General features: G+C 37.8%; 3 protein-coding genes across 3 annotated transcripts in view; 2 read left to right on the forward strand and 1 right to left on the reverse strand.

Annotated features, from left to right (window-relative positions):
* The window catches only part of LOC143847182 (N-terminal acetyltransferase A complex auxiliary subunit NAA15-like), a 29069-nt gene extending 19993 nt beyond the window's left edge, over positions 1-9076 (reverse strand). The window contains exons 1-6 of the mRNA XM_077355920.1: positions 8927-9076; positions 6515-6593; positions 4337-4419; positions 4086-4235; positions 2710-2825; positions 2019-2124 (exon numbers count right to left, since the gene is read on the reverse strand). Of these exons, the coding sequence (XP_077212035.1) occupies positions 2019-2124; positions 2710-2825; positions 4086-4235; positions 4337-4419; positions 6515-6593; positions 8927-8977 (585 nt within the window). The 5' untranslated portion in view covers positions 8978-9076. The remainder of the gene's footprint in view (positions 1-2018; positions 2125-2709; positions 2826-4085; positions 4236-4336; positions 4420-6514; positions 6594-8926) is intronic.
* A 5244-nt stretch (positions 9077-14320) lies between these two features.
* Positions 14321-17199, forward strand: LOC143859059 (centromere protein C-like). The gene is made up of 6 exons (XM_077369735.1): positions 14321-14558; positions 15155-15360; positions 15464-15552; positions 15663-15765; positions 16101-16306; positions 16418-17199. Exons 1-6 carry the CDS (start codon positions 14412-14414, stop codon positions 17197-17199), a joined length of 1533 nt encoding a protein of 510 aa, XP_077225850.1. The 5' UTR covers positions 14321-14411.
* Positions 17200-17218: 19 nt separating this feature from the next.
* On the forward strand, positions 17219-27653 carry LOC143859068 (uncharacterized). Its single transcript, XM_077369743.1, has 5 exons — positions 17219-17324; positions 21486-21571; positions 22898-23006; positions 23188-23295; positions 27529-27653. The coding sequence occupies exons 1-5, from the start codon at positions 17234-17236 to the stop codon at positions 27651-27653; spliced, it is 519 nt and encodes a 172-aa protein (XP_077225858.1). The 5' UTR covers positions 17219-17233.
* Positions 27654-27722: the final 69 nt, after the last annotated feature.

Here is a 27722-nt window from a genome sequence, read left to right on the forward strand (position 1 = left end):
GCATTTCATTGAGAATTCAATCCTTAAAAGGGGTATTTTTATCAATGTAGGTGTCGTTTACTTTGGCAACATGGAGTTCCATATCGGAAGAGTTGTCCATCTTTTTATTTAGACCATAGAATGTAGTAGTAACTATTTCTCATGCATGATCAGATTAATTCAATATTTCTCATTGGCGCTACTAATTTTTCATTCCATGTTACATTTCAATAGATTAAATTTTAATTTTGAATTAATGGAATTGAAATCGATGACTAAAGTCTCTGCAAGTAGTAGTGAAAACATACGATCTGTGGCATGCATGGAAAGAGATATGCTACGCATCAAGCAATAATCCTAAAGTTATTCAAGCTTGGTCCCCGCCCTCTCAAGGAACTCTCAAAACAAATTTTGACGGTTTGAGTTGGGTTAACCTGGGCCCTTCAGGTATTGGAGGATTGTTAAGGATAGAGGAATGGGTGGTGATTTGGGCTTTTAGCAGCCCAATAAGAGTAGCAGATTCTAATGAGGCAGAAGTTCGAGCAATCCACCAAGGAATTAAGTTGCTTCAAAATGAGGATCTTAATAGGGTGGTGAACTGGTGATAGAAGGAGACTCTCTCAATGTCATTAAATGGCTTAGAGGCTCACTCCCGGCTCCTTGGGGGTTTGCCACATTATTTGATGAAATTCATGATAGAATTGGATCCGCCTTGATTCACTTCAACCATATAAGGTGGTCAGCAAATGAAGAGGCTGATAAACTTACTAGAGAGGGAGTTCTTAGGGAGAGAGTCGAGCTTTTCGAGTTTCTTCCTCATTAACTGTTTAGCTTTGTTGCATTGTTATAGGGTTACATGCCAGCCCCGCTCATGTATTTTGGGACCTTCTCGGTCTCTTTTCCTATTAATGAATTCTCTTATCATTATAAGAGAATTCATTAATAGGAAAAGAGACCGAGAAGGTCCCAAAGAAAATTCTCTTATCATTCAAAGAAAAAAAAAGGTAGTAAACACATAAGTTGCCTCAAGGCATAAACCTTGAGGCACAACTCCGATAAGGACATGGATTATTTGTTAAGAAAGGATAGGTTTGTTTATGTGCCCTTTTATTCAATGTGGTTAATAACCCACACTTCTGCGCCTACGTGAGGCGGCGATTGGGTCATTTAGGCACAGATTTAAGTCCACTTGCATGTATGAGATGAGTACACGGATCACCAAACATGAAGTGCAGAACCTAAATAACATGATGGAAGAACAGAAGAATGTGTGGAAGACTCATGGATGCACAATAACACCTGATAGTTAGACTGGTGGGAAGAAAAGATTTTTTTTTTTAAATGGTGATGGGAAGAATAGATGTTTAATTAGTTTTCAGTCAATTTCGTCTGAAACAGGGCGTTTTGCCATATTGCTTCAAGAATGGATGACATGGAACAAAACACAAGGACACACACTGGATAAGACAAGATTTCTAAACAAGATATTTCGTATGTTTTTTTTTTCTCTTTTCCAAAACGGAATGAAAGGGTACATCCATTCCAAATGAAACGGAATAAGATTGATAATTAAGCCAAACAAGTAATATTGGTGTTTAAAGCTTTACAAGAAAGGATTATCTTACGCTTTACAAGAAAGGATATTCTTAAGTCTAAGCCTTGTATAAAAACCTGTCTGGTCCATCAATGGCCTGGCTGAGTGAACTCATTGTATATTTTTTTAAATCTTATGAGTCACCCTATAAATTCAATCGAACACTAAAAAACTCGATGTGATCTAACATAAACTCGTTTAACTTGGCCTAGGCAATAATTGACCCGACCAAGTCAGCAGCCATACTGATCAGTGTCCAAGATTTTAAGTATCAATGTAAACCCAAGCAATTTTAAGCTACTAAGAAAAAGTTAACAGTCCAACAAAAAAAAAAGTACAGATGGCACAATGCAGCATTCTAATACAATGTGGTTAAAACAGCCAACTGTAAGAAATAAATGAGATATGGAAAAGGGATAGCTAAATTTCTATATTAAAGTCATACCTTGTATAAAAGCATTTCTCCATGTTCACAACGTTCATTGTCTGGAGGATAATCATCTTCTAAAGTCCCTTCATAAGCTTCCAGAATTTCAATTGCCTTTGAGCCACTAGCAAATAAATAATACAAGGATAAACAACTAACCAGAAGTAAAGACATCTTCTCAAAGGAAACGATCTTCGAATGATTAAAACAGTGTTCTCAAAGGCGCTTTTGAAGCCTACACCTCAAGCCGTGGCATGCCATAAGCACCTTAAGACGTTAAAAAAAGCCTTTTGTTCGAAAGGAGTAAGCCTTGGGGGGTGAAAGGGGTAAAATGTGTGTGCCTTTTACTTGAGGCGCAAGCCTCCAACAAAAGGAGTATGCTATTTAGGCATGTTCAGAAAATTAATGATTTTGATGAGCAGACCTGACATTTGAAAGGCGCACACCTCCAATAAAGGGCGTACACCATTTAGGCATGTTCAGGAAATGAATGATTTTGATGACCGAACCTGACATTTTGATTTTTTTACCCCCTTTTTGTCTTTTCTTCCCCTAAGTACCCATTAATCTTAAAAATTGGATTATTGATGATCTAATAAGACACATTTAAAGATAAAAGCAATATTGATGAAGTAGGGAACGATCTGTATAATAGACATTTGTGAACATAAAAATGTAAAACTTTCTTTAGCTAAGAAACAAAACATACTTAGAGTTCAAATGATGGGCAACGGCAAAACCAATCCAATTCATGCGATGATTTGGTTTTAGTGTCAGAAGCTGTTGTCTCGTTTCAACAAATCCAGACAAGTCCCGCATCTGTGCCTGCCATATGAAAGCTAAAGAGTTTTGTAATGGGATTAAAGCAAACTAGATCTATAACTTAATATGCTTGATCAAATTTGTCGGTCATAAAAATCTAATAGAAATAGGAATGCATGGTATAGAAGCAAGCAGAATTGAAAAACTAAAACATCATGCTAAAATGGGAATTACTCATGACCTTAGAGAACATATGGTGTAGAGAAAATCAACCTACACACACTCTAACAAGATGCAGAGATCTCCAAACTAAAACTGTGCAGCACCAAAGATATAAATTTGTCAAGGCGAACAAAAGTTTAAATGAATGTCACTTAACAAGGTTGCAGGTCAACCTGCTACCCCGCAAATAAAGAGTTTGGAATGTACTACAAGAAAATGCTACCACAAGAAGGCAAACAGTGATATAAGACCACCTCTGAAAACATCGAATATTGGCATGTGTAACCCATAATAATATTTGATGTTTTCTTATATTGATTAGGTGTGATACCATTTCCAAAGTGTGATGCTTCATATCAGGTCAGTTTTCATCCCTAAACACTTTTCTTTCTTTATTTCATCTTCTCCTTCTCCTCTCCTCTCTCCCCCATCTCCTCTTGGTCGGGATTATAAGCCCACCACCCGCTTATCCTTCCCCTCTCTTAAATCCTTTTCTCCCTCTTCCATCTTTCTCCGCGTATCTCTTTCTTTCTAGTCTCATTCTCTCCGCCCTTCTTTTTCCCCTTCTCAGTTGGGTTCATAACCCCCACCCCACTGTGGTTGGGTTCATAAAGTGCATTCCTTTCTACTCCGATTCCCCTCATTCTTAATCTTGATTTTGATCTTCACTATCTATTGTTTCTCTGTCTTTCTCATGGCTATCATGGATTCACATCAACTAATCATCTTTAAGGAGAAATCATCAGGGTTAACTAGATGGTGTGGAAAGGAAAACTTTGGTTATTACTTATTGGCAACTAGCATGCCACTTTTTATTACTATATCATAGTGCTAACTCTGGTTTTCTTTTTTGTTTTAGACGATGATTTTAGCTGTTTTTTCTTTCTTTCAAGGCAACTGTCCAATTGTTCTGTACTGTTTTCTTCATTCATTTTTACTGAAATTGTTCACTGGAAAAAAAAACGAAGAAAACATATCTAGAAAAAAAAAACAACAGTGATAACAATTTGCTATTTGTGGACCCAAAGGGTGCTGTAGATGAGTCAGAACATTCCATTTACAAAAATAATAGCTCAGTAAATTGAAACATCATCTACCTACCTGTAAGAGAGAAAGGTCCCGAAGAATTTCAATATTGTCTGGATCGATCCTCAAAGCATTTCGGTAGCATTTGATTGCTTCCCTGTATTCCCTGTCTGATCGATATAGAAGGCCATAAACATGCCAGCAAACGTGACTTTTAAGGTCATTCTGCAAAAAAACAGAGGAAAACAATGAGAAGTAATGTATGGAAGTGCCAATGTCGAAAAAAACAGCAAGTTTCCATACTAAACACCATTAAAAAGACAAACCTTCAGCCCCCGCCGTACAAGCTCATAAGCATCCGCTTTGCGATCCATGCAATTCAATGTTAATCCCTTCATTGATAAAGTTTCTAGCAATGGGCAGGAAAAAAAGGAAGAATTTACCATTACTAAATTAGATCCCCAAAACCAAACAACTAACCAAACAGAGAAACAGATCAGCGTTGAAAAGGTGTGTGTGTGTGTGTGAATTGAGCAACAGTAGAAATATACTCTCTTGAAGTTGATTCTCCATACCCCTAACAAAGATTAAAGGAATGTGCATTACAGTTAGCGGACATATAAACAAACACCAAACTTAAAAAGAACAGACTGCCAAGAAATGATTGAGTCATTGTATTTTATATTTTGTATATTATCAGCCAGTTAGAGGCTAAGCAAACACCAAACATTGTCCATGGTTGAAGTATAACCAACAACAAATCTTTGCAGTTACTTCAATGCATATGATGACATAGTATCTTTTCCATGGATTTAGTATCTTTCCATGGATTCGCAAGGGCTGCTCATAGGCATGGTTTACCAAGATGAAATGTGGCACAGTTATCCACAAAACGGAGATGTAGAAATACTTCTAGTATAAATTGTACCTCTCAAAAAGAATTTCATATGAAAGTATTATTTGAGAACATGCATGCTTCAATTGGTGTATGTGTGTGTGTGTGTGTCATCGATAAAATATGATGAACCAAGCATCTGAGGATATAATCTAATAGTAAAAAAATGAGGGTATTCGCCTTTTTAAGCCAGCCATCCGGTTTTGACTGAACAAGTGGATTTGATGCATGTGCTTAATCTACAATGTCTACAATGTCTCAATTGGGTTATACTATGTTAGCTCCAGGGATAGGTTCTTATCAAGCTGCATTATTCCACTTAGTCACTCATGCCTATTCGAAAGCATTATTGTTTTTAGCATCCGGATCAATTATTCATTCAATGGAATTCATTATTGGATATTCTCCAGCTCAACTACAGATCTTCATCTTGCTGCAAGGCCAATTGAGGCCATTAACATCCTAAGAGACTATCATGACCAAGGTTTCATACAGGTAAACACCGTTTACCACATGATCAGGCAAAAATACCAGAAATGAAGTTAAATGAAGTGCTGAGCGCTTTTTAAAACTTCCCGAGCCGATCATCAATTCTCCCTAATTGATTAGGTTTTACTTGGCCGAGTTTGAGTTTGAGTTTGAGTTTTTGGGCTAACCAAGTCAATCAAAAACTCCTTTGACTCGCCCAAGTTAATGAAAAATTGATGGTGTCAATCATTCACTTGCCCGTGTCGAGTCGGTTTTACCTTAGCCGACTCATCTGAGTCCGAGTTTTTCAAACAAATGGTATTGACTCCTCTGAATAGAAATGGCTCCGCCAGTAATTTACTTGTCTAGCGCTTATAATCAAAGACTTCAATAGCTATAGATTTCGAGACTAGTCTATCCAAGGACCCCACGGTTATTTCGTGATAAAAGATGCGCCAAAAGAACCAAAAAAGATATAAATAGGTCCACGACACTACAAAAAGTAGACAGTTAACTGTTGTCCAACTACATGAATAAACATATCTAACAAACCATAAAAAGGTTTAACATTGATCTTGCATGGCAGATTTCGTGCCAAACTATTGTCTCTTACCTCTTACCTGTGAGTAAAAGGCAACCCCAAACTGGGACTGTATTAGACTTGATTGTACTGTTCTTGATCATAAATAAATTTTGAATTTCAGTTTATCAGAAAACAAGTAGAGGTCCAACCCAAGCAAACCTCTTTCATATGGAAGACAGAGCATTAGAATATCATATTGCATTTCAACTCATACATAATAGCTTAACTCATATTCACTCCAACTGTTAGCAGAGGAATGTTCCATATCCTGGAATAATGGAATTCAAAATAAAACCCTAGTGTATCATTCCTGTTCCTCATGACATCATCCCGGAGATAAATCACATTCCAATTTTTCATGTTTTACAAGCAAACTGTGGTTGAATCAAGGAAGTATTGTAATAAAGTTTTATTAAATAGTGGCAAAAATATCAAATATACATGTCTGGACCCCAAGCTCGATGCATGTAACCATGTAATGAGATGATAATAGGTGCTGGTATTAAAATTTGGTAAAGGGGTGACTTGAACTTAAATCGCTGTTGAAGCTACTCATACCTCCATGCTCCGGAAATTTTTTCAGTATAGCATCTGCGGCCTTCAACCCCTTCTTATATTGTTTAGTTTCATATGATTTCTGCAAGGACAAGAACGCGTGAGGAGTATGTCAAAAATCTTAACAAACATAGATTTTTATTTTATCATTAAAAAGTAGCACAACCCGACCCCAAACTAATTTGGGACAAAGGCTTAGTTGAGTTGAGTTATTAAAAAGTAACACAAACCAATACTAAAATGAAAAAAATAAAGGACATAATAAAGTCAATACTACCATGCATTAGCCTTTTTTTATTGAAGCAGATAATGACTTACTAAAAAAACCAAAATTACACTATTTACATTAAAGGGCAGAGTTGCCCAAATATACAAGATATCCCTACAAACCCTAACATACATAAGCTCCAACCAGAAGTTGTCACAGATGATCTCTGCCTATGATAACAAACATCATAACTAAAATCCAGAATATAAGAGCAAACCATGTTAAAAAAATAAAAAAAGACACCAAGAATGCTTTGCAGACCATTTTTTTTTTTTTTAATTAAAATTAACCATCATTGGAGACAGGCAAGAGACCAGACCATTAGATAATTAGGAAAAAAAAATGTGCGTTGAACTGTTGAAGTAGGCAAAGCCCCTAAAAAAGACATGGAATGAATCCCTACCTTCCATTACAGATTGCATTGAGCAAGTCACCTCCAAACCAATTTTACCTGGAACGTGGTTCATTATGGTACGCGGTACGGCAAAGGTTGGTAAGATGGTTAGCCCGGTACACAGTAAGATGGGGTATGCCATACATATTTTTTCAAAAAAAAAGTTCGAGTTCCACACAAAAATATATATAATTTGAAGATCTCTAAATATTACTATATAAAGAAAAAGCATATAATTTATATTCAATCCTAAAAGAAAGCAAATAGAAAACTACTAGGTTTTAAATAAAGACGTAAAAAATATGATAAATGATCAAACTAATAAGCTAGTATACGACTGGTTTTCCATTGTCCACAGAAGTACTCTCTTGTAAAGCCGTATGTGTGAGCTTGTTGTAGGCCCGGACAACGGGATCGCCATTTTTAGCTATTTGGATCGTGAACATACAGCGTTTGGGGTCATGCGACCCAGATCGGGGACGGTAGGGGGCGCAACCCTGGTAACATTGCTCCCACCCATGGCCCATAGTGTGGAAAGTGAAGGAGAAGCACAAAACAATCACTGTGCCACAGTGCCCATTTGACTAGAACCCATCAAGCCTGGAGGAGTTGCAAAATAAAAAGATAATGTGTTCCCACTACTGTGAAGGACTCCACAATGCCTCTTTTTACAGGGCTATATTACACTGGTGGGATATGGGCTTAGAGGGCTGTGGGTAGAATGAAAACTGAACTGAAAGCTTTACCATTTCCAATGAGCAGACAATTGCCAACAAAATATGCGGGCAAAATTTAAGATAACACTTCATCTGATGAATCAAAATGCATGTCCCCTAAATTACTATCTCATAAACGATGTGAAAATTAACAAGAACAGACTTACTACGAACTACATATGGTCATTCCTCAAAGCTAAGAAAAAAAAAGGTGCATTTCAATTACTAGCAAGTGACCAACTGCGAGATAAAGTTGTACTGATAGCAGGTGGCCAACTTGACAAGAAACTTAGTGATTGGCAATATGCATGAGGGTGGAACCCAACCAAATATAGCATATTGGATCTCAAAGTTAACTTTAAGCGCAATTAATTTACCCAAACATGTGCCACGGGTTCTTCCGTGTTACTCAAGAAACAGTTCTACAACATTATAAACCAACCCCAACCTATTGTGAGCGCCAAACCAATTATTGGACTCAAAATTACGTTTAAATTTGAGTCCAATAATCAGTTTGGCAATCACAATCGGTTGTCATAATCTTTAACGAACATGGCTTCAAGATTCAAACTTTCCAAGGCAAAATCTACAAGCATTAACGGTTCCAAAGCAAAATCTACAATTTCAGTAACCATAAAATCACCTTTCTAACAAAAAAAGAAAACTTTATAAACATAAATCTCAAAAATGATAAACAATAAATACTGAATTCAGTTACAACGAGGTGAAGCTCCTCAAAAATCGAATTCACATTAAACAAACAGCCCATAGATCAATCGCATTCAAACAACTACTCTAACAGTCAGAAAACTGCAATCGAACAATTTAACTGGTTACAGACATAAATTCCATGAATCGGACGCTTTAAATAAACTAAAAAGAATAAGTATGAGCAAAACTAGGGTTTTCGAGAGGGAAAAACATCAGATGAAAGAACAAATAGAGATTAAGAAGGAACAGAGAACACTGATCAGTAGCATAGATTATTGAAAAGGGAAACGTAAAATGGAAGAAAAATTAAAAGCTATAGAGCTTACAACTATGAGCTTGAAGAGATTGGCTTCTTTGGGAGGGAGAGAAGCCCCCATTTTTACAGGGAGATTTTGTAGAGAGAGAGAGAGAGAGAGAGAGGGGGGGGGGGGTGCGCAGGCTTTAGGGCAGAATGAAAAAATGAAACGAAAGTGCCTGTTGTATCTCTACACTGATATATGTAACCCTACCCCCGGCCAGTGATAGATGGAAGGAATATTTATATATATATTAAAAAAATTAAAAGGCAGGTGATGAATTCGCACCCCCCCTGTAGTGCTAAGTCTGCAGCATACGCTGCTTTAAAGAGGTGCGAATTATCTTACAGGGGGTGCGAATTTAACCTAGCCCAAATTAAAACAAGGAAATAGGTGTAATTTACACGGCTTTTTCTCCGGAAATTGGGCTTTCAGGGATGGCTGCACAAATTAGAGAAATTATATAGGGGCATGACCGTGATTTGACGTGCAGCCTCAAAAAAACAGTGGGACCCACTTTATTTTCCTGATCCAAACCGTTCATTTGTTGGGCCCTGACGTAGATAGGATGTGCCCAAAAAGTCTTCTTCGTAGGATCATCATAGCCCTTTGATCCGTGGAGGTTAGTGTGCCGTCCTATCTACGCCAAGGCCCGACAAATTAATGGTATGGATCACCCAAATAATGTGGGCCCCACTTTTTTGGGGGGCTGCGCCGTCCCGTATAGGTTATAGTGAAAGGGGATGCTCCTCCACGAGTGTACCTAATTATATACTCCATCTTGTCTCTGACAGCTGATCTTGACCGTTCATCTTTTAATTCCTGAATTTTGATGATCCACTGCCCAAAGATTGTATCAACCAGAAGAGCCTGAACGTGGGAGATTTGATCAAAAGTCTATTTATTATGGATTGGATCTAATGGAGGCCGTGTGGTTTTGATCCCAGCCATTGTTTCTAATACAAAACATATCCCACTTTTCAAAAATCCAATCTTGTTCATCCATCTCTTAATTTCTTTCAAGGGATTTGCTAGGGAGCATCACATAAGGCATTTCGTGGATGGTCTCTTGGAAGAGAGAGCAGCCACACCACGAATAAAGACAAAATATGCTGAAAAGTAATCCTATGTGGCTGCTCTCTCATGCAACAGACCATCCGCGAAATGCCTTATGCGATGGTCCCGAGCAAGTCCCTTCTTTCTAACATAATTTTCAAAATATTTTCTTGTTGAATCAAGCTTGGTTTTTGTCCAACGTTGAATCTTCCTTATTTTCCTTTACCTTTAGGAATAAACCTATATAAAAAAATTATTTCTTTGATATATCAAGGAATAAACTATGGATTCTTTGGAAAACATAAGAACAAATGTAGAAGATTTCCATTGCTTTGAGAGCATTCGATCTTCAAAGTTTTCGTTCCCAGAGAAAAAGAACATTCTGGAATTGTCGATCGGTTGGGCCTGATTCAAATCAGTATTTTATTTCTTCTTCATCTTTGTTTACACTCAATGAACTTGTGTTTGCTTAGACACGCTGTGGCCTGATTCCTGTTTTTAACTTATGACATGCTGGAGAAATCCTAGTCTTAAGAATCAGATCTTGCAAAAGAATTCAAAGGCTTCACTAGTTTAATCTCTGTTTTTGCAATTTCGTATGAAATTGTAGTTCTTCTGTAATTTCGTACAAAATGAAATTCCAATTAAATTTTGAATGTTGAGAATTCCCCGAGAGTGCTAACTTTTTGTATGTATTTCTTTAAATTTTCGTACGGATATTTTCATACGAAATTATATTGAAAATTCATACGAAATTCCAGTTCTTCGAGAATTCTTGCTCGATTCTCTGAAAACTTTGATATCAAAACTCTAATGATATTAGAGGAGTTATTAGAAACCTAATTCTAATGGATTACCTACTGGATCTCTTTAAAATTTAAATCATATTGAATTCCATTGGGGATATTTGAGAATTATGAAGAGATTATTCATAATTCACGAATTCTCTTTTAATTTCAATAGGATTGAATTCCATAACCTTATTCTTGAAATTCTAACCTATGTCTAATACATTTAAGGTGAAAACCTATAGAATTATGGCTAGCAACCCTAATTCTCTAAATCTTCACTCAGATCAAGATTGTTTTTAACTTGAAATTCAAATGAAATGAAATCGAAACATGTTTTGATGTGAAAAATTGTTAAGAAAAGAACAACGAAATTGAAGGACTTTTGACGATAATTCCGATGGCGCTCCGATTATTCAATCAATATTTATGAACAATTCGATGAAGAATTCAAGAAATGAGATCACACAAAGCCTTTAGAACCTTAGTCTCCTTTTAAATTCTTCCGGCGAATTCTTCAATCGAATTCCAACGAGCTTTGGTAAGGTTTCTCCGTTCTGAGAAAAATTGGAGGGAAAATATCACCCCAAACTCCAACAAAAAATCCACCCACCTAATTCTCTAGAACTAGGGCTTATTTATAGGCATAAATGGGATGGTAAATTCCTGCAAAATTTTCAAAAAGTAGTTACAGATTTGATTTTCGTACTATTGGAATTTCGTACACCAATTTCATATGTTTTGGGAGCATACGATTACAGATTCCGTACAAACCAAATTTCACCAAACTCTTAGAAGTCTGTACATTTCTAAAATGTACGGAATTAAATTCGTACGTACATTTCTAAAATGTATGAAATTAAATTTCTTTGTATTTATACATACGAAATTTGTTTCGTATACTTAGGAATGTTCGAAAATTCAACAAAGGTTCAACTAGGCTAGCTTTATGCTGTTTTGCTAGTTGTAGGCTCGATCTCGGAGATCTCGGATATAAAATCCCAGGGCTATGGTTGCCAACTAATTAGGTCAACCTTTATGCTGGGTTCGGGTGATATTTGTGATCAAACAAAGGTTTTTGTGCATGAATTCTCCCACTCTTTATATCTATAATAGATCATGGTTCTATTGTCCAGGGAATGCCAAAACTCCATGGTTCTCATACTAGAGATACAATATTACAAGGATAAGCATCAATTATCCTAGCACGGGTTCATCATTGCAATCATCATCGCGCCAAAAGCTATCATCAGTCCAAACTTGGAAAAATGGGGTGTCTACAGCCTTGTTCATTTAATTATGAGTCCAATAACCAGTTTGAGGCCCACAGTCATCAATCAAGGTATGAAACAAGCACGGCCTTATTTGGTTAGCTTAATCACATAACATGATTTTAGGGGTTGTTTGATTGCGGGGTAATCTAACTTTGTCTTGAATTGCCGGTTGTCGTGGATAGCTTGTCTAGAATTAATTTATATTTTGTTTGTGTACTTTGTTTTTTTTATCCTGTAGTTATAATCATCCATTGTTTATTTCATGTTGTACTATGGAAGAATAAATTGTCTAGAAAAATGATAAACTGAAGGGCATACCTGCACAAGCCCAATGGTAAGAGTGCCTGTGGACCAAGATAGGCAACCCAATAGGTGGGAATTGGGTCATTTAAAATCAGTCATTCTTTAAAACAAATTTCAATTAAAAACTTAGCAGATAAAAAATCACCGCACAGATAAAATGAGAGAGTTAGAAAGTGTGTGTCAAGATTTTTATATCGGTTCAACCCAGTTCCTGACTACCGCCTACGTCCACTCTCACAAGGATGTCCCCTACTCGTGGCCTCACTAATTATGGGGATACCAAATTGTTGCAAGCTTTTACAATGCCACCAAGACTGACTCCCGAGGTTGATGTGGTGCCTCCCACCAAGTATAAGAAGAAAAACCAAAGGAAAAACTTTCTACCAAGGTTGAGTTGCAATTAGAAGTTCACAAAACAAACACTCAGAAGATATATAAACGAATCCATGAGCCAATCCCTCAAAAAACACAACAAATAATAGCACAAAGGGTTTTTTAACACTCCGTACAATACTCGAAGGCAAGTCCAAGTGTTATTGGACGATGTCTAAAGCTCCAAAGAGCCATACTTATAGAGTTTGGAAGGAAAATCGCCATCACAGCACCTATAACCGGTAGAATGGATAAACCATGGATGAACTACGGTCGTCCGTCGAACTAGGCGTTGGGGATTTATCCGTTATTGGAAATCCCCGGACGGTCGACCCTGAGCACACTACGGTCGAACGTACATACTGATGGTTGTCTGCGAAAGCTATTTCAACACTTCTTCTGAATCTGTACCACATACTGTTTGGTCGTCTGTGAATGGTCACTGTTGATCGTCCAAACTGCATAATGTGTCTTTAATTCATACTCCACTTTGACTTTTCAAATTGGCATGCAATCTATTTTATGTTCACTTTAAGCTCAATTAACCTTCCTCGTTGCTGCCCTAGTGCCATCACTCACAAGTACATAGAGAGATTAGTTTTACATGGCTCTCAGGCTCATGTCTACATGCTTCAATATCTTCAAATTTGGATATCTAGAAAGCATTCTTAAACACATTTAAACATTAATATCACAATTGGGATTTGCCGGGCAATTTCGCAGAAAGATATATGTATTTTGGTCACTGTCTATGATACAGGAGTATTCTTGTTATTTTTTATAGGATGGGGAATTCTCGTCATTTCTTAAGAGATACGGGTGTTTTAGGAATTTTTCTTTTCTTTTCTAAGAATTTTTTTAAAATTTTACTTTGATGTTTTAATTTTTTTTTGTCCCGGGTATTTCGTCTAAAATTCATTCTAGTTGCACTCATCTACTAGATTTTAAAGTCAGATGTTATAATTAATTTTAAAGTCAGATATTATAATAATTATTTTTTCCATGATGGTTGCTCGACAAATATTAAATAAGTGTTGGTTCTCGAATTATTTTTGGCCCCAACAAATTATCATGCAATCAAATAGGCCCTTAAGTGATAGCTTTATTTCGCGATTAGTTAACATCACCTAATCATATTTATAAACTACTGGTATTAGTAGAGATTATTTCCATAGGCTCATGATTGGTGTGGGTGCCCCCCACAATCATATAATCTGATCATGTTTTCTTCACTATCCATGAAATGAGGGGATGCTAGACTCACACACGTTTTTTACGTTAAATACGTTTTTTTGGCCAACTTTCCAATATCCTCACCGAATTTTTCCAGTCCCTTTATTTTGGGCGATGATATTTTTCACCCACTCTGCCCTACGCATTCGCCCCACTTCTAACGTGATTTCACGTCAAATAGAGTTAAAGTTGCCTACTGTTCACGTTATAAGTGGGGTGAATGCGTACTGCAGAGGGGGTGAAAATATCATGTCCTGTTTTTTGCTGCATCACGTTTTTCTACTTCTGCCAAAGTGCCCTGGTTATGTACATGTCAAACACCGGGGTAATTTCGTCATTTGACAAATATATAAAAAATGATATGTCCCGCTACGTTTTTTGAAAACCAAGAGAGCCAATAAAAACCAAAGAAACCAAACCCATCTCTCTGCCCAAGGCGCCCCTCCCCTCTCTCTCTCTCTAGGGTTTCTGCTGTGAATCCCATCAACGATGGTAGATGAAGAACTTCAAAATCTTGATCCCTTTATCGACACTTCTATTTTATCCCTCCTTCCTAAGACCTTAGGGTTTTTACCCAACGGCATGGCCTTGGATCAACAGGGGTCCGACCCCGTACAAAATCTTCTCAGATCTATGGTACTTCTATTTCTCTCACTTAGGGCTTTTTTTTTTTTCTCTTTTTTATCTTCATTTCTCGTTTCTCTTTTCTCAATTTCTGCTTGATCGGTTGATTATCTCAGAATTATGGATCTGAACTATGTTCCTTCACTATTTCGTGTTTCCACATGTTTTATTTAGTTTTTGATTTTGATTTTTTGTGGTTATGTTTTATTTTGGGTACTGATATTGGCACTACCATGTTTTAATAATTGCACAAATTCAGCTTGTCTTTTTTTCTTTACTTGGCTTTTGAGAGCCTTTTGGAAACTGTAATAACCTTTGACAAGTGTTTAAATAATAAAAGACAAAATGAGTTAGTGCGATTATCAAAACATGGTAGTGCTAACATCACTAGTCTTTATTTTTTCTCATTCATGTTCTGCTCCAAGTGCCTCTAGAACATAAGCATTCAACTTTTCTGTAGCTATTTGTGAAACAACCAATTACTCCAAAAGCTTACGTTGTTAGAGTTGGTGTTATTTAATCATTTATACTTCAACACTATTATGTTACTTATTAGTTTAGTTACAGAGGAAATGAGAAAAAAATCTGTGTACACTGTGCGAATCCAGGCGTTAAACGACCCAATGGAGCTTAAGGAGCAGGCAACTGAGATTTTTAACACTAGTCAGGAATTTCTAAAATCTGATTTTGCCTGTCAGTTGCCATCCCAAGCTGTCGATAGAGCTGCCATTGCAAATGGTGAAGATCAAACCCGGAGACGAAGACCGGCATTGGGTCTCCAACGGGCTCAATTCTCTTTTAAGCCTAGTCAAAGGTAAAGATTTTTGTACTTATTTTGGTATTAGAATATGAAAGTATGCGATATTTTGTTTGAAATGAAAAATTAAAGAGAAATCGGTAATGCTATTATTTGACAGTATATCCACTTCACAAGCGGATCAGAGTTTGAACATCGACCATCTGCAAGACCCAGACGAATTCTTCACATTTTTCGAAATGCGTGAAAGTAACTCTCACTTATTCTTGTGTTTTATGAACATGCATACTTGTGGCTGTTTTTTTTTTTTTTTTTGGGTTTTTCATTACTTTTTAGTTATTACAATGAATTGTTTGTAGAGGCTGAGAAAGTGGTAAAGAAATTAAGGGGAGACAATTCGACGGAGCAAATTCAACATAACAAGTCCTTAGCAGCACGGCCTCGCCGACCGGGGATTCTGGGGTATGATTGAGATCACTTATCTATTTCTGGTTCTGCTGTTGCAGTTTTCCTGAAGGAAGCATTTTCCATGTAATGGAAATATAGCCCAGGTAACTGGGTTTAGGTAACAAATTGCAGAAAAAGATAATCATCCATTGATTTCCAACGCTCTTCTTTACGGTTCGGCTATAATGGTAATAAAGTGTCTGCCCAGAAAATTCCAATATGATAAATGCTATCAAGTACATAGAACCATATATATATATATATATATATATATATATATTTGAAAAACGCCGAATTTTTATTCTCACATAGAGTTTTACTGTCAGAAATATTATTGTCTTTGGTTTCAGGAAGAAGGCAAGTTATAAACATCTTTATCCTCCACCTGCTGATAACATGGAGAACCCTGTATCATCACAAGAAAATTTCCAAGTGAAAATTCCAACTCCATCCAAGGTCCCATCTGATATGGTGTTAGAAGCAACTGACGGGCTTGGTTCTTCAAAAGAAAAGGAAAACAATGGTGGTGAACTTTTCACCATTTCTCAAGGAAAGGGTTGGTTAGCCTTAATTCTGCGAGTGTGTACTTTATTTCTACTATGATATTTTTTACTTTGTTTATTCTGGCATTTAAACCTTTTCTGTTGATTAACTTTATTGTGACTAGGTTCAGTAGCAGAGGAGAACAAAATCGGAAGCTTTTTCGATGAATTGCTGCATACTCATAGAGACTTAGATGGGGATGAAATGGTCACTCTCTTGCAAGAAAATTTAAATATTAAACCCCTTACCTTGAACAAACTATCCTTCCCTGACTTGGGTAGTGTCCAAACAAATGATCTTAAGGCATCACAGAAGTCGAGATCCAGAAAAGCATTATCAGTTCTGCAGCATTCGACAAAATCAATAATTAATAGGAAAACACCAGTAAAGGACCAACAAAGAGTGGAGAGCAACAGATTTTCAAAGACTTCACCGGCCCCACCAAGAAGTCCATTTGCTTTAATGCCTTCACTGCAAAGGCGCAATTCACAATTAGATCCAATTAGAGATCCATTTTCCATGCCTCTTGACATTGATATGTCACCTGTAGAGCATTCTTCTGTTGTTGAGGGTGTAGAACACAATCTTTCACCTCCTATTGATACCGATCAGACCAATGGTCGTATTGCTTCTGAGAAGATTGATGTAGAGAGATCGAGCTTTGTTGGAGACTTGCAGGATCCAATGCTAGGTGTGGATAAAACCGTTGGAAATGATATCAATTCAGTAAATCCGGTGACAGAAGAGCTGGCTTGTCCATTTGGAAAGCCCATCAGTGACAACTCAAGTAGATTTGACAGTGACATGGATGTTACCTCAAATGGACTTGATAGAAGCTTTCAAGATAAGGTAAGTGTTCTAGATGTATCAACACGGACTAGGTTATGCTGTGATGATTTAATTTGATTTTGATGTTCTGTTTCAAATTCAGTTCAAAGATATGGTCCCAGAAGCATCTGTATATCAAGAGCCAGATCTCAACCTCGAAAGTCCGACTATACAGACTGTGCATTGCAGTGGGAGTCATTCAGGTTTTTTACCTGTGTTTCTCTACTTCCATATATCATATTGAATCTATATAATCTGTTTGATGGAGGTAAATATTTGTTTAATTGCTTAACATTGTGTCATTGCCACATTTAAATATTTTTTCAGCAAATTATAAATGCACTCAGTATGGATTTTTTTCTGCAAATTATAAATGCACTCAGTATGGATTTTTTTCAACAAAGTATAGATGCACTCAGCATGGATTTTTATTTATTTATTGAAATGCAAATATTATATTTATTGGATGAGACTCCTAATATGCTGAGGGGATGCAAGGTTCAATTGGGTCGAGGTTCGCTAGAATTTTTTTTTTTGAAATAGGTAAGCTGGGGTTAGGCGGACCCCGACCAGATATATTAAGAAAGATCAATAAAGATACTACAAGAAAACAGAAAAGCAAGCCCCTCGCACATCAGAAGAAGGGCAAACAAACTATCAAAAGGGAGCCAAAGGCCACCCAACAAAACGGCAAAGACAAATAAAGGAGAACAACCTAACCGCTTCAGCAAAATGAAAACAACAGCCACAACACTGCCAAAATTCGAACAGCTACCACAAAAACAAACAGCACCAGAGCTAACAGCAGACCCAAAAACACCAGCACCAAAAGCAGACCCCAATTCATGATCAGCCTCCCGGAATGAGCCCACAAAATGGGGACCTTATTCCAGTAGAGGGGATCGGGGAGATGGATGGCAGCACACAGGAAGAAGGAGGCTTAAGGAGGGAAGCAGCTGACTTTCCCTTTTTATTCTTCTTGCTCTGAACTAAATTCCAAGGACCTTTAGACGATGGGGACGATAAAGAGAGAGAAAGGTCCGGAGGCTTGGTCTGCTTTGTAGATGTCTCGGGGATATCAGAGCCAATGACTGAGAATTTATTTCTAGATAAGGCACTATTGGTAGAAGGGGTTTCAGGATGATCCAAGCTGATCCTATTATGAGCAATTGGAGAATCAGAACTTAGCTGAACAGCTTTATCACCATCCTTAGTGATTGGCCTCCATTCCTTTCTGTATTGAACAGGAAACGAGATGGGCTGAGAGAGAAGGGGAGGAGGCATTTGGTTCTTAGGGCATCCTTCAGAAGAATGACTAAAATCAAGACAGGTTTTGCAAGGTTTGGGCTTCCATTCATATTCTACAACCTGAGTTTCATCTCCAGTAGGAGTTTGGATGTGGACAACATCAGGAAGGGGGCTTTCGGCAGTTATTTCGACACAAACTCTAGCAAATTGTAATCTTGAGGCCTCAGCAGTGTGAGAATCCATGTATAAAGGTTTGCCAATGATGCTAGATAGCTTTCCAATACCTGTAGGAGTCCAGAATTTCAGGTGCAATGCAGGGAATTTAATCCAAATTGGGATAGTTGAAAGTTTCAGCTTCTCCAAAGAACAGCCTGGAAACCATTTCTGCAGGATGAGAGCACGACCCCCAAAGGTGGTGGGGTATTCCAGGACTTTAATGCAGTCCTCTTCCAGGTTGAACTTGAACAAGAAAAAGCTATTAGGGAGAGCAATTAGATCAAAGTCCCCTTTCAGCTGCCAGATTCTCAATAAGTGATTTTTAAGAGCAGAGAAGTAGGGCCTCCGACCAAGAAAATAACCCAGAAGACAGTTTTCCCATTTAGACTTTGCTTCAATAAAATCACCCTCCTTGAAAGCTGCCTTTATTATGCCATCTTCAGTAGTTACCGGGTTGAAAAAAGGGACAGAAGTATCAACTGCTTTGGTTCGACTCTTTCCAAACACTTCCTTCCATTTGCCCTCTGAAATTGAGGAGATGGAAGGAGCTGGTCTGGAAGAAATGAAACAGGGAGCAGAATCCATGGATCCATTAGCTCGAGCAGGGAGAGATCCAGAAGGATTATGGGAGCTGCTGGGAGGACAGTTGGCCAGCATCTGACAGGAGCCAATTGGACTAGCAATTTGATTGATAGAGGGGGATGGGAGACGAAAGGTACAAGGGGTAGGACCAGCTGGGAGAGGCCAGCAGTCGCTACACTTGAGATCAGGGGGAGAAGCTTTTTTCTCAAGAAGAGGACTAGAAAGGAGCGGTTCAGAAGGAGACCCCAATACCGAGGCATTTATCCTCATAGTATTAGCAAATCCCATCTGAATCTCTACACCTTTTCCATCAGAATGGTTTTCATGTCCAGCAGTTTCACTCAGAGAGCAGGGGTTGCCAAGAGAGAACTCAGCTTCACAAGGTTGGACTTCCGAAGAGAAGGACGGATCCGATTCAGATAAGAGTAATGCTTCCTTCTGAGATTGCAACTTTGAGCTGAGAAGGGAGTATATATCTTCTTCACCCTCAATATGGATTTGAGGTTGGGCCTTTGGTTTTCTTCTCCCATTCTTTCTCTTTTTGGATGATGAAGAAGCTTTCGAAGTAGGAGAGCTGAGCTCCTTTTCTATAAGCTTGAGATATCGCATCTTCTCTGGAACTGATAGCCGAATGCTATTAAAGCCTTCATCATCACGGAGAGCGCGGAGGTCCAGCAAAGTCTTATTTGGATTAGGAATCAGGTCGATCTTGTGCTTGACCAGATCAGAGAAAGAAAGAGGTTCGATCTCGGAATCGCTTGCAGCAGAATTTTTGATAGCATTGATGCCAGGAGACCAGAAGTTTAGACGCCCAAATGGATGGGGAGGAATATCCTCATCAGAGCCATCATGAGAAGAGTCCAGGCCCTCCATTTGACCTTAAGAAAAACAGAGGCGCAAATCTCTCTCACTCTCCAAAATGGACGATCTCCCTCCACCCGATGAGATTGAAATCCTGAGACGACTCAGCGAATCCACCGATCTCGGTCGGTGCAGATGCGATTCAAAAACCCTCCGATCCCACTCCTATATTGAGGTCCGATCCCTCAACCTGATCTGCTCCTTCGATCGTTACCAAAAAACTAGGGCACCAGAAACTAAAACCCTAAAAACTCCATTTCTCTCTTTTATCTTCTCCCCTTCCTCTTTTCCCTCTTTTCCTATCTCGCGGCAAGGTGGACCATCAGCCGCTACCTCTCACCCCTTCCTATCACCCCTCGATCCTCCCTTCTCCCACTTTTTGGATGAGGTCAAAATGGTGAGAGTGATGAGGCCGTAGATCTAGGTTTTCCCTTTGCAGATTTTGCAAACCCAGAATTCCAATCTATCTATAAAACCCCCAAAACCTCCAAACCCACCAAACCCTTCTCTACGCCTCTAAACCTTGGAGAAGATATGGACCGGATTCAAATCGTTGGAGGATGGGAGATGATTTATCTTGATGGGTTGGGTGGTTCTGTGGAGGATTAATGGAGAAGAAAGGGACGATCTTGATGCAACGGTACGAGCTCGGGCAAGGAACATTTGCAAAGGTTTATCATGCGAGGAATCTCTCCTCCGGCGAGAGTGTCCAAATTTCAGCCAAAATTTTGGCCCAAAAAATCCACGTTTCGTGGGTCTTTATTGAATTTCTACCAAAATTTTGGGATTTCGGCTGAAATTTCAGTTTCCGCTGAGGTTTGCTAGAATTGTCAACCTTTCTAGCAAGGGAAATGTGTTTGAAGCCCTTTTCGACGGTTCATGCAGCTGAATTTGATGCCAGCAAGAAGGCGATGCAATTTAAGGAAGCCCTCAAGCTCCACCAGCGGGTACTCTTAAATCCAAGAGCGATTAGAGAGTCATGATAGTATATTCCAGCTTGTCAAGAGGTTGGCCAATAGTAACGCTGACTGGCTTTCATAAGCGGGTGTTGGGAGAACTCACTTGGAGAGGATTTTGGTCTTGTCCCTTGTGTACTCAGACTGCCTCAGTCGTTGGGGTTTTTCCCCTTAATATAATTGAGCGCCATTCATAAAAAAGTTAGGAATGTTTGAGTCACTTTTTATTTCGCTATGCTGTTATTGATATATGATTGTTTTGACCTTGTCCCTTGTCTACTTAGACAACCTCGGTCTTTGGGGTTTCCCCACTTAATAAGCACCATTCAAAAAAAAAAAAAAACAGTGAATACTTTCTTCAGTTTTGTTAACTTCAGGAAAGTTTGAGTCACTTTTCGGATTGCTATGTTGTTATAGATATTATGATGGTTTTGACCTTCACTTTGTTCCTTGTGCCATATCTTTAATTTTTTTCGGTTTTTTTTTTTTTTTTTTTTGCAGATCACCCAAGTCCTACTGCAATAACATGCACCGTAATGCGTGGGCATTCAGAAAACTCGAGCATCTTATCCGAACAGAATAACAAGGTTGGCTAGTGTTTTTTTAATCATCCACTTGACTTCTGCAATGTTTTATTCTAGATTTCTAGGGGTTGGAATTGGAATTTGAGACTATAAATTTATTCAATGCTTGTTTGGCTTGTGGATTTTTAATGGTGCCTCATTCACTTTTATGTGGAAATGATAGTGTCGCTACAATATTATAAGTATCTGAATACAAACTGGGGGCTGCTGCTTTTTTGCTTCTGTAGAGTGCTTGGTGTGTCTCACACATCCTAAGTGCTCGTGGCATCTTTGAAGCAGATCTATATGTGAAAATATAATCATTACTTCACACTAAATATCAGATATTTTAGACGAGGAACCACTTGACAAAACATTGCCGTATCTTTTATGTGGAATTTTTTTGAACAGTGCCTTATTTTTGAATAGATTTCTGTGTTCATTGTTTTTCATAATGATTTTTTTTTAACATATCGTTTTTCATAATGATATGCATTATTTTTAAAACTTGTTGCGTCTATTCAAACTGAATGGTCTTGTTCCAAACTGAGTGGATTGGTTTTAAGCCGACGTACCTATAAAAGAGGTCGAGGCACATTTGAAGAGTGGTGCAAGTACCTGAGAGCGTATAATCTTATTTTCACCCCAGTTATTGTTGCCAGCATCTTGAGTGAATCCATCAATTAACAAGTCATGCTGCAGATTTTATATGCCATAGGTAGTTAATTGGCATTATGGTTCAATATGAGTACGAGAATTTGTTGGAGCCATTTCCGTTGGAATGCCAAGCTATGCGTTATTACATTTCTTCCAAATTGAATTTGAAATTTCTCTAACAGAGTGCAGTTTTTGTCATCCATGCTGCTTCCATGGAATCTATAGAGTTCATTGTATCGTCATACATGCCCTTTTGGTCTTATGATAGAGAAACAGGTAGCAAGGTAGTAGGAAGATGATCTGGGCAACTGTTATCTTAACCGACAGATGTAGATGCTTCTCTTAGGTTACATTTTCCCTCATCAGCGGTCTTTCATATTTCCTAACATTATAAGCGAATTTGCTGAGTTGAGTTGAGTATAAGCGAATTTGCTGTAAAAAAGGTGGCTCTACTATTTGGCAGGGAGACTCTCATTATTGGGCCAGTTGCTTACGTGTTGCTGTCTCTTTTCTTCACATGCTTGTTTTGACCTGGAGTTGATTTAGATGTTGTGGAATTATTAATTGCCTTTGGTGACATTTTGATAACATCTGGATTTTTCCGAGCTTGGGGAACTTAACTTCCCCCCTACTGTAAATGCTTGACGAACTCCAATGGGGTCAATCATCATATATTTCTTGTCTATGGATCAGGAACTTCAGGCACCTGCTTCAATTTTACCGAATAGACGAAGAAAACAAAAAACAGCTCCAAACAGAGGAAGCAAGAAAGAAGCACGTCAACATAGGCATAGTCTTGCAGGTGGTTACTGACTGAACCATTCTGCATTTTGAAAATTTTAAGCTCATGAGGTTTTTATATAATGATATGTTTTAAGACTAATGTTTAAAAAAGTGATTCTACAATTGATCCTTCATGCATGCATCTTGAAGCCATTGCTGGTCTGATTAGTTCAATAAGGATGAGTTCTTTGTATCTTCAGGAGCTGGTACTTCATGGAAATCTGGGGTAAGGCGAAGCAACAGAATCAAGACAAGACCGTTAGAGTATTGGAGAGGCGAGCGGTATTTATATGGACGTATACATGACAGTGAGTATTTTCTTTCTGTGTATTTTTCTATCTGGTGCTATTCTAATTTATAACATGCTTATAAGAAACCATGCTTATTAGAAAAAAAAATCATGCTTATTAGAAACCATCTACTTTGCTCATATGCTTGTCTACTAAAAGAGTGATAAAATCAGTGATGTATAATCATCATTCTTCCTGAGTACCATTTCCTTTTGTCTAAGGATGATGATGGCAAAGATTCCTAAAATTGAGCGTTTACGTTTTGATTGTTCAAAACAAACATGATGTGCAGGTTTCTTCTTTTCTGTATTGTTCATCATAGTAGTCTTTGTTTCTCTCTCCTGTTTTTGTCGGTATTTTTTCAATAAAACATTTGAGTTATGAAACTCAATTTCGTTTTTTCCCCTGTTTGCCTTGGATCTTTTATTGAATTTGAAGCAGGGTTTTGAAAACAAAACTGAGCCAGACTGTCTGACCAGGTCGCACCAGAACTGGTAACCACTTCATTGCGGCTCAAACAAAATGCTCTAATCTCCTGAAAATAGGACGAACCACCTCTTCATTGGTAAAACTAATTGGACCTGGATGAACCAGATGGTTCTTTACTTCAATACAAAAATAAAAATCTATGAAAGCTCTAACTTTCAATATTAGTCTGTCCCAATGTTCAAAGTCTTGGATTTTCTAGAGGTATTGGTCAGGGAAAAATCCAGTACTCATTGCCGTTATGCAATACCTGCCGGATGATACTCTCCATGCCACAAATCTTATAGAAATTAAAAAATATATAATATGTCATTAAAAATGGGAATACATTATAGCCCTTTAAAATCATCATATGTTAGCTTTTTAGATTTAAGCATGTATGGTACGTATGTTTCATTACCACTCTATCTACTTGCCAAAATACTTGTGTTGAGAGTTTTAACCTTTTCTACAGCATATTTCAATACTTTCAAGTTTTGTACTATACTCTTACCACTTGCTAGTAGCTAGTACTTGTGATTTATACCATGTGTTTGTATCATAACGTGATTGTAACAACATATGGAAGTACTAAATATAAAGAGTATGGATCAAATATTTAAAGACACAAAGTTACCTTAAGTCAATAGCATATCAGCCTAGGTGGTTTTTGATAAGCATCATTGTCATCATTATCTTCATCTATAACTTTTTGCAAATATCCTCCACATGACTTTTATTTATTGCCAATAGTTTGATGCTTGCATCATCGAGTTACAAATGGAGCTCCAAAGTTATTGGAAAGGAAAACTTTTTTTTTTAATCTCAGTTTCTGAACAAACTCAAAGGCTTGTTTGGTCAATCTACTGCGATCCAGCAACCCTTGCATAGAAAGGTTTAAGGCCCGTTTAACATTGAACACCTAGTGACATGCTCCACAGCACGCCAGATAATTCAGTACACACCACATTTCACATGTAATTAATATAAATATTTATACATAATGTATACACTACATTTCACATACAATTCATATAAATATGATTATGTAACACATACTAGTATTGTACACTATTAATACACTTACAATTTTGGTTTTTCTATGCATTTTTTATTCAATTTATGTTTCTGTAGGGATGAGAACGATTTCGGTCATTTCATATCGGTTGCCATAGAAATTTAAAAACTATGCCATATAAAAGAAAAATGTGCAAAGGTAACTCAATAGTATAATTACAAAATTTACAATCATGTGACAGAGTTTCCTTTTTTTTTCAACCTTATTGCTAGTTAAAACTTTAGTAGCTTACGATATAAAAGCCAAGGTCTTAGGGGACGGAAATGGATTCTAGATAAAACGATAGGAAACTAATGGAGCCAGCTTTGTTAGTCCAGAATGACTAATAAAGTCAGATATTTCTTCAAGGCTATATATTCTAACCTTATGGACAGATTTCATTACAACAAAGCCCTAATCCCAGAAAACCATTCCAAAACTAGAGCTGTAGGATTCTTCAACTTCCTAAATAAATAGGGAAACCCCCAGCAATAGAGACTCACCACACCATTTTTCGAACCACAAATAAAATTTAGATTCATCCCCGATATGGAATCTCAAACCTTTATTGAGTAGTTTAATTTTTTATTTCCAAGAATTGTGGGAATCTGCAGATGACCATTCCCTAAGGTGGAGTACTTTTCTCTTCTGATATTCAACTATGATCGTCTTGGCCCATTGCACTACTGGATTGAAACCAATTCTTGCCACACTTTCGCAAGGTGGGGTTCTGAAGTTTGATAGAAATAATAGAGTCCTTCCTCTTTTTTCGGCTGGAAAATTTGAGGCGAATTCAATGAGGGGACTCCTAACATCAGTATCATTCCTGTCTTTCCAGTGGGTATTTTTTTTGTAATATCTCCAATTTCTCAGCTATGAAAGCAAAAATTCTGATAGCGACAGATAATACAACGAGACATTCGTTAAGTAGCCTTTGTAAGTATAATTATCACGTCATTTGCTCCTGCCTGCTTTGTTGTCATCCCCATTATAGTCTTTTTTATCATCATTTTTTTTTGATAAGCAAGCTGGGGTTAGGCAGACCCCTACCAGATATATTAGGAATATTCTGGCTACAAAGCATGCAAGCTCTCCAAACGGAAGGGAGCAGGCGAGTGACAAAATAAACCAACCGGCAATCGATAGCCCTCAACACAGAAAGTAAGAGAAGTCTCAGCACATGTAACAACGGCATAGAAGAGTTAACCAAAGAACTAAATCCTCAAATATTGGGTTCCCGATCTAGCCGACTGGAGGAGATCAAGCATCTGGGGGGGCAAACTGAACGGAGGAACATCTGAACCCATGATAGCAAAGCTTCTTTGGGAGAGAATATCCGCCGCAGCATTAGCTTCCCTCCATATATGTGTAAGCTTCCAAGAACTAAAACTAGCAAGCCGATTACTTATCTCATTGACCATATCAGTTTTTCGCCAAGGAGAGTCCCAATTACCATTGATAATATGGACAGCTGCAGAAGAATCAGATTCTATCCACTGATGTGATATTCCTTTGACAGATGCAAGCTTAATTCCTTCTAAAATAGCTTGCATTTCAAGGATGAAGATGTCCTCCCCTTCCACATTCAGAGAAAAAAATATACAGGAGCTTACCTGAGCTATCTCTAATCACTCCACCGAGACTTCCCTGCCTGTTGCCCAGAGACGCATCCGTATTCAATTTGGATACCATATTTATCCGGCGGTTTCCAACTGATGAATTTTTGAATTTTTTGATTGGCAATTAATCTATAGCAAAGTTGGAAGCAATCTGAATTTTGCTAGCGTTATCGACATCACAATACGGCAGACAATTAAGCTTGCATCTGATCTCAGAAAGGATTGCAGAGAGAAGCACTTTTTTATGGGTTTCCTTCTTCTCAAAAACTCTCAGATTTCGTTCTTTCCAAATTATGTAGATAGAGCTAGCAAACGCAATCTTCGCAGCAGCAGACGCTTAGGTGTTGTCAGACCAGGAGCATCTGATCCATTCTTCTTCCTTTAAGAGAGTAAAATGCGTGCTTCATGGTGTTTGGGTGAGAGTTTCATGTCTTGGCAGAAGCTTCCTGGGCAACCTACATTAGGATGGCTAGCAGTTGCCTAACTAGGGCCACTAAGTACTACCCTTTTAAAGGGTAAAAGAACCACTTCCTCTCTATATGCAGTGTGTGTATTTTCTTCTGAATGCTCGTAGCAATTTATTCTTCCTCCACTTTATCTGCATATTCCAGAAACTGTTTTTTCATCAAATTGTACAAAATGGTTCATGTAACAGAATTGTCTTTTCTGTTACTGATAATATAGAACATTACATTATAACCGTAGGATATAACCAAACATTCTATTATATAAGATAACCATCTCTTCTTAATAATGATTCTGGTGCTAGATCGGTGCTTGGATGCCGTTTGAACATCGGACTTCCAAGAATCAGATCGTCAGATCGCAAATTATTTGAATTCATCTGAAGACGAAATGATAAAAATCAGTGATCTTGAACATTAGAAAACTAAGACTGATTCCCCTGACAAACTAACAGAGACCTCTTTTAAGCAAACATTGCTCATTTCATGGGATGAGTTTTCCAGTTTTGTTTAAAAGATTGAGGATTTTACGATTGATGAAGAGATAAAAGGATTTCTTACATCTTCCTTGTTCTTTGTTAGTGCGATACTGTTTTGGGACCAGCAAAGGAAAGAGATTGACCTTTTGCTGTGCCTTTTCTTGCAGGCTTACCAACGGTAATTGGATTGAAGAAGTATTCTTCTCCAGGTAGCACAGAACCTGGGCTCAAGGTGAAGTCTTATGTAGATGAAAAATATGCAGAGCTACTTGAGATAGCTGCTTGGCATTGATCTCTATGCGGGCAATGATTTCAGGTCATGTGTGTATTTACTTGTACTTCTATACTGGCATTGACTATG

The sequence above is a fragment of the Tasmannia lanceolata genome, unplaced genomic scaffold, assembly GCF_043159265.1.
Source record: "Tasmannia lanceolata isolate RefF3 unplaced genomic scaffold, GAP_Taslan_0.1 ptg000003l, whole genome shotgun sequence".
Classification (NCBI taxonomy): Eukaryota; Viridiplantae; Streptophyta; class Magnoliopsida; order Canellales; family Winteraceae; genus Tasmannia; species Tasmannia lanceolata.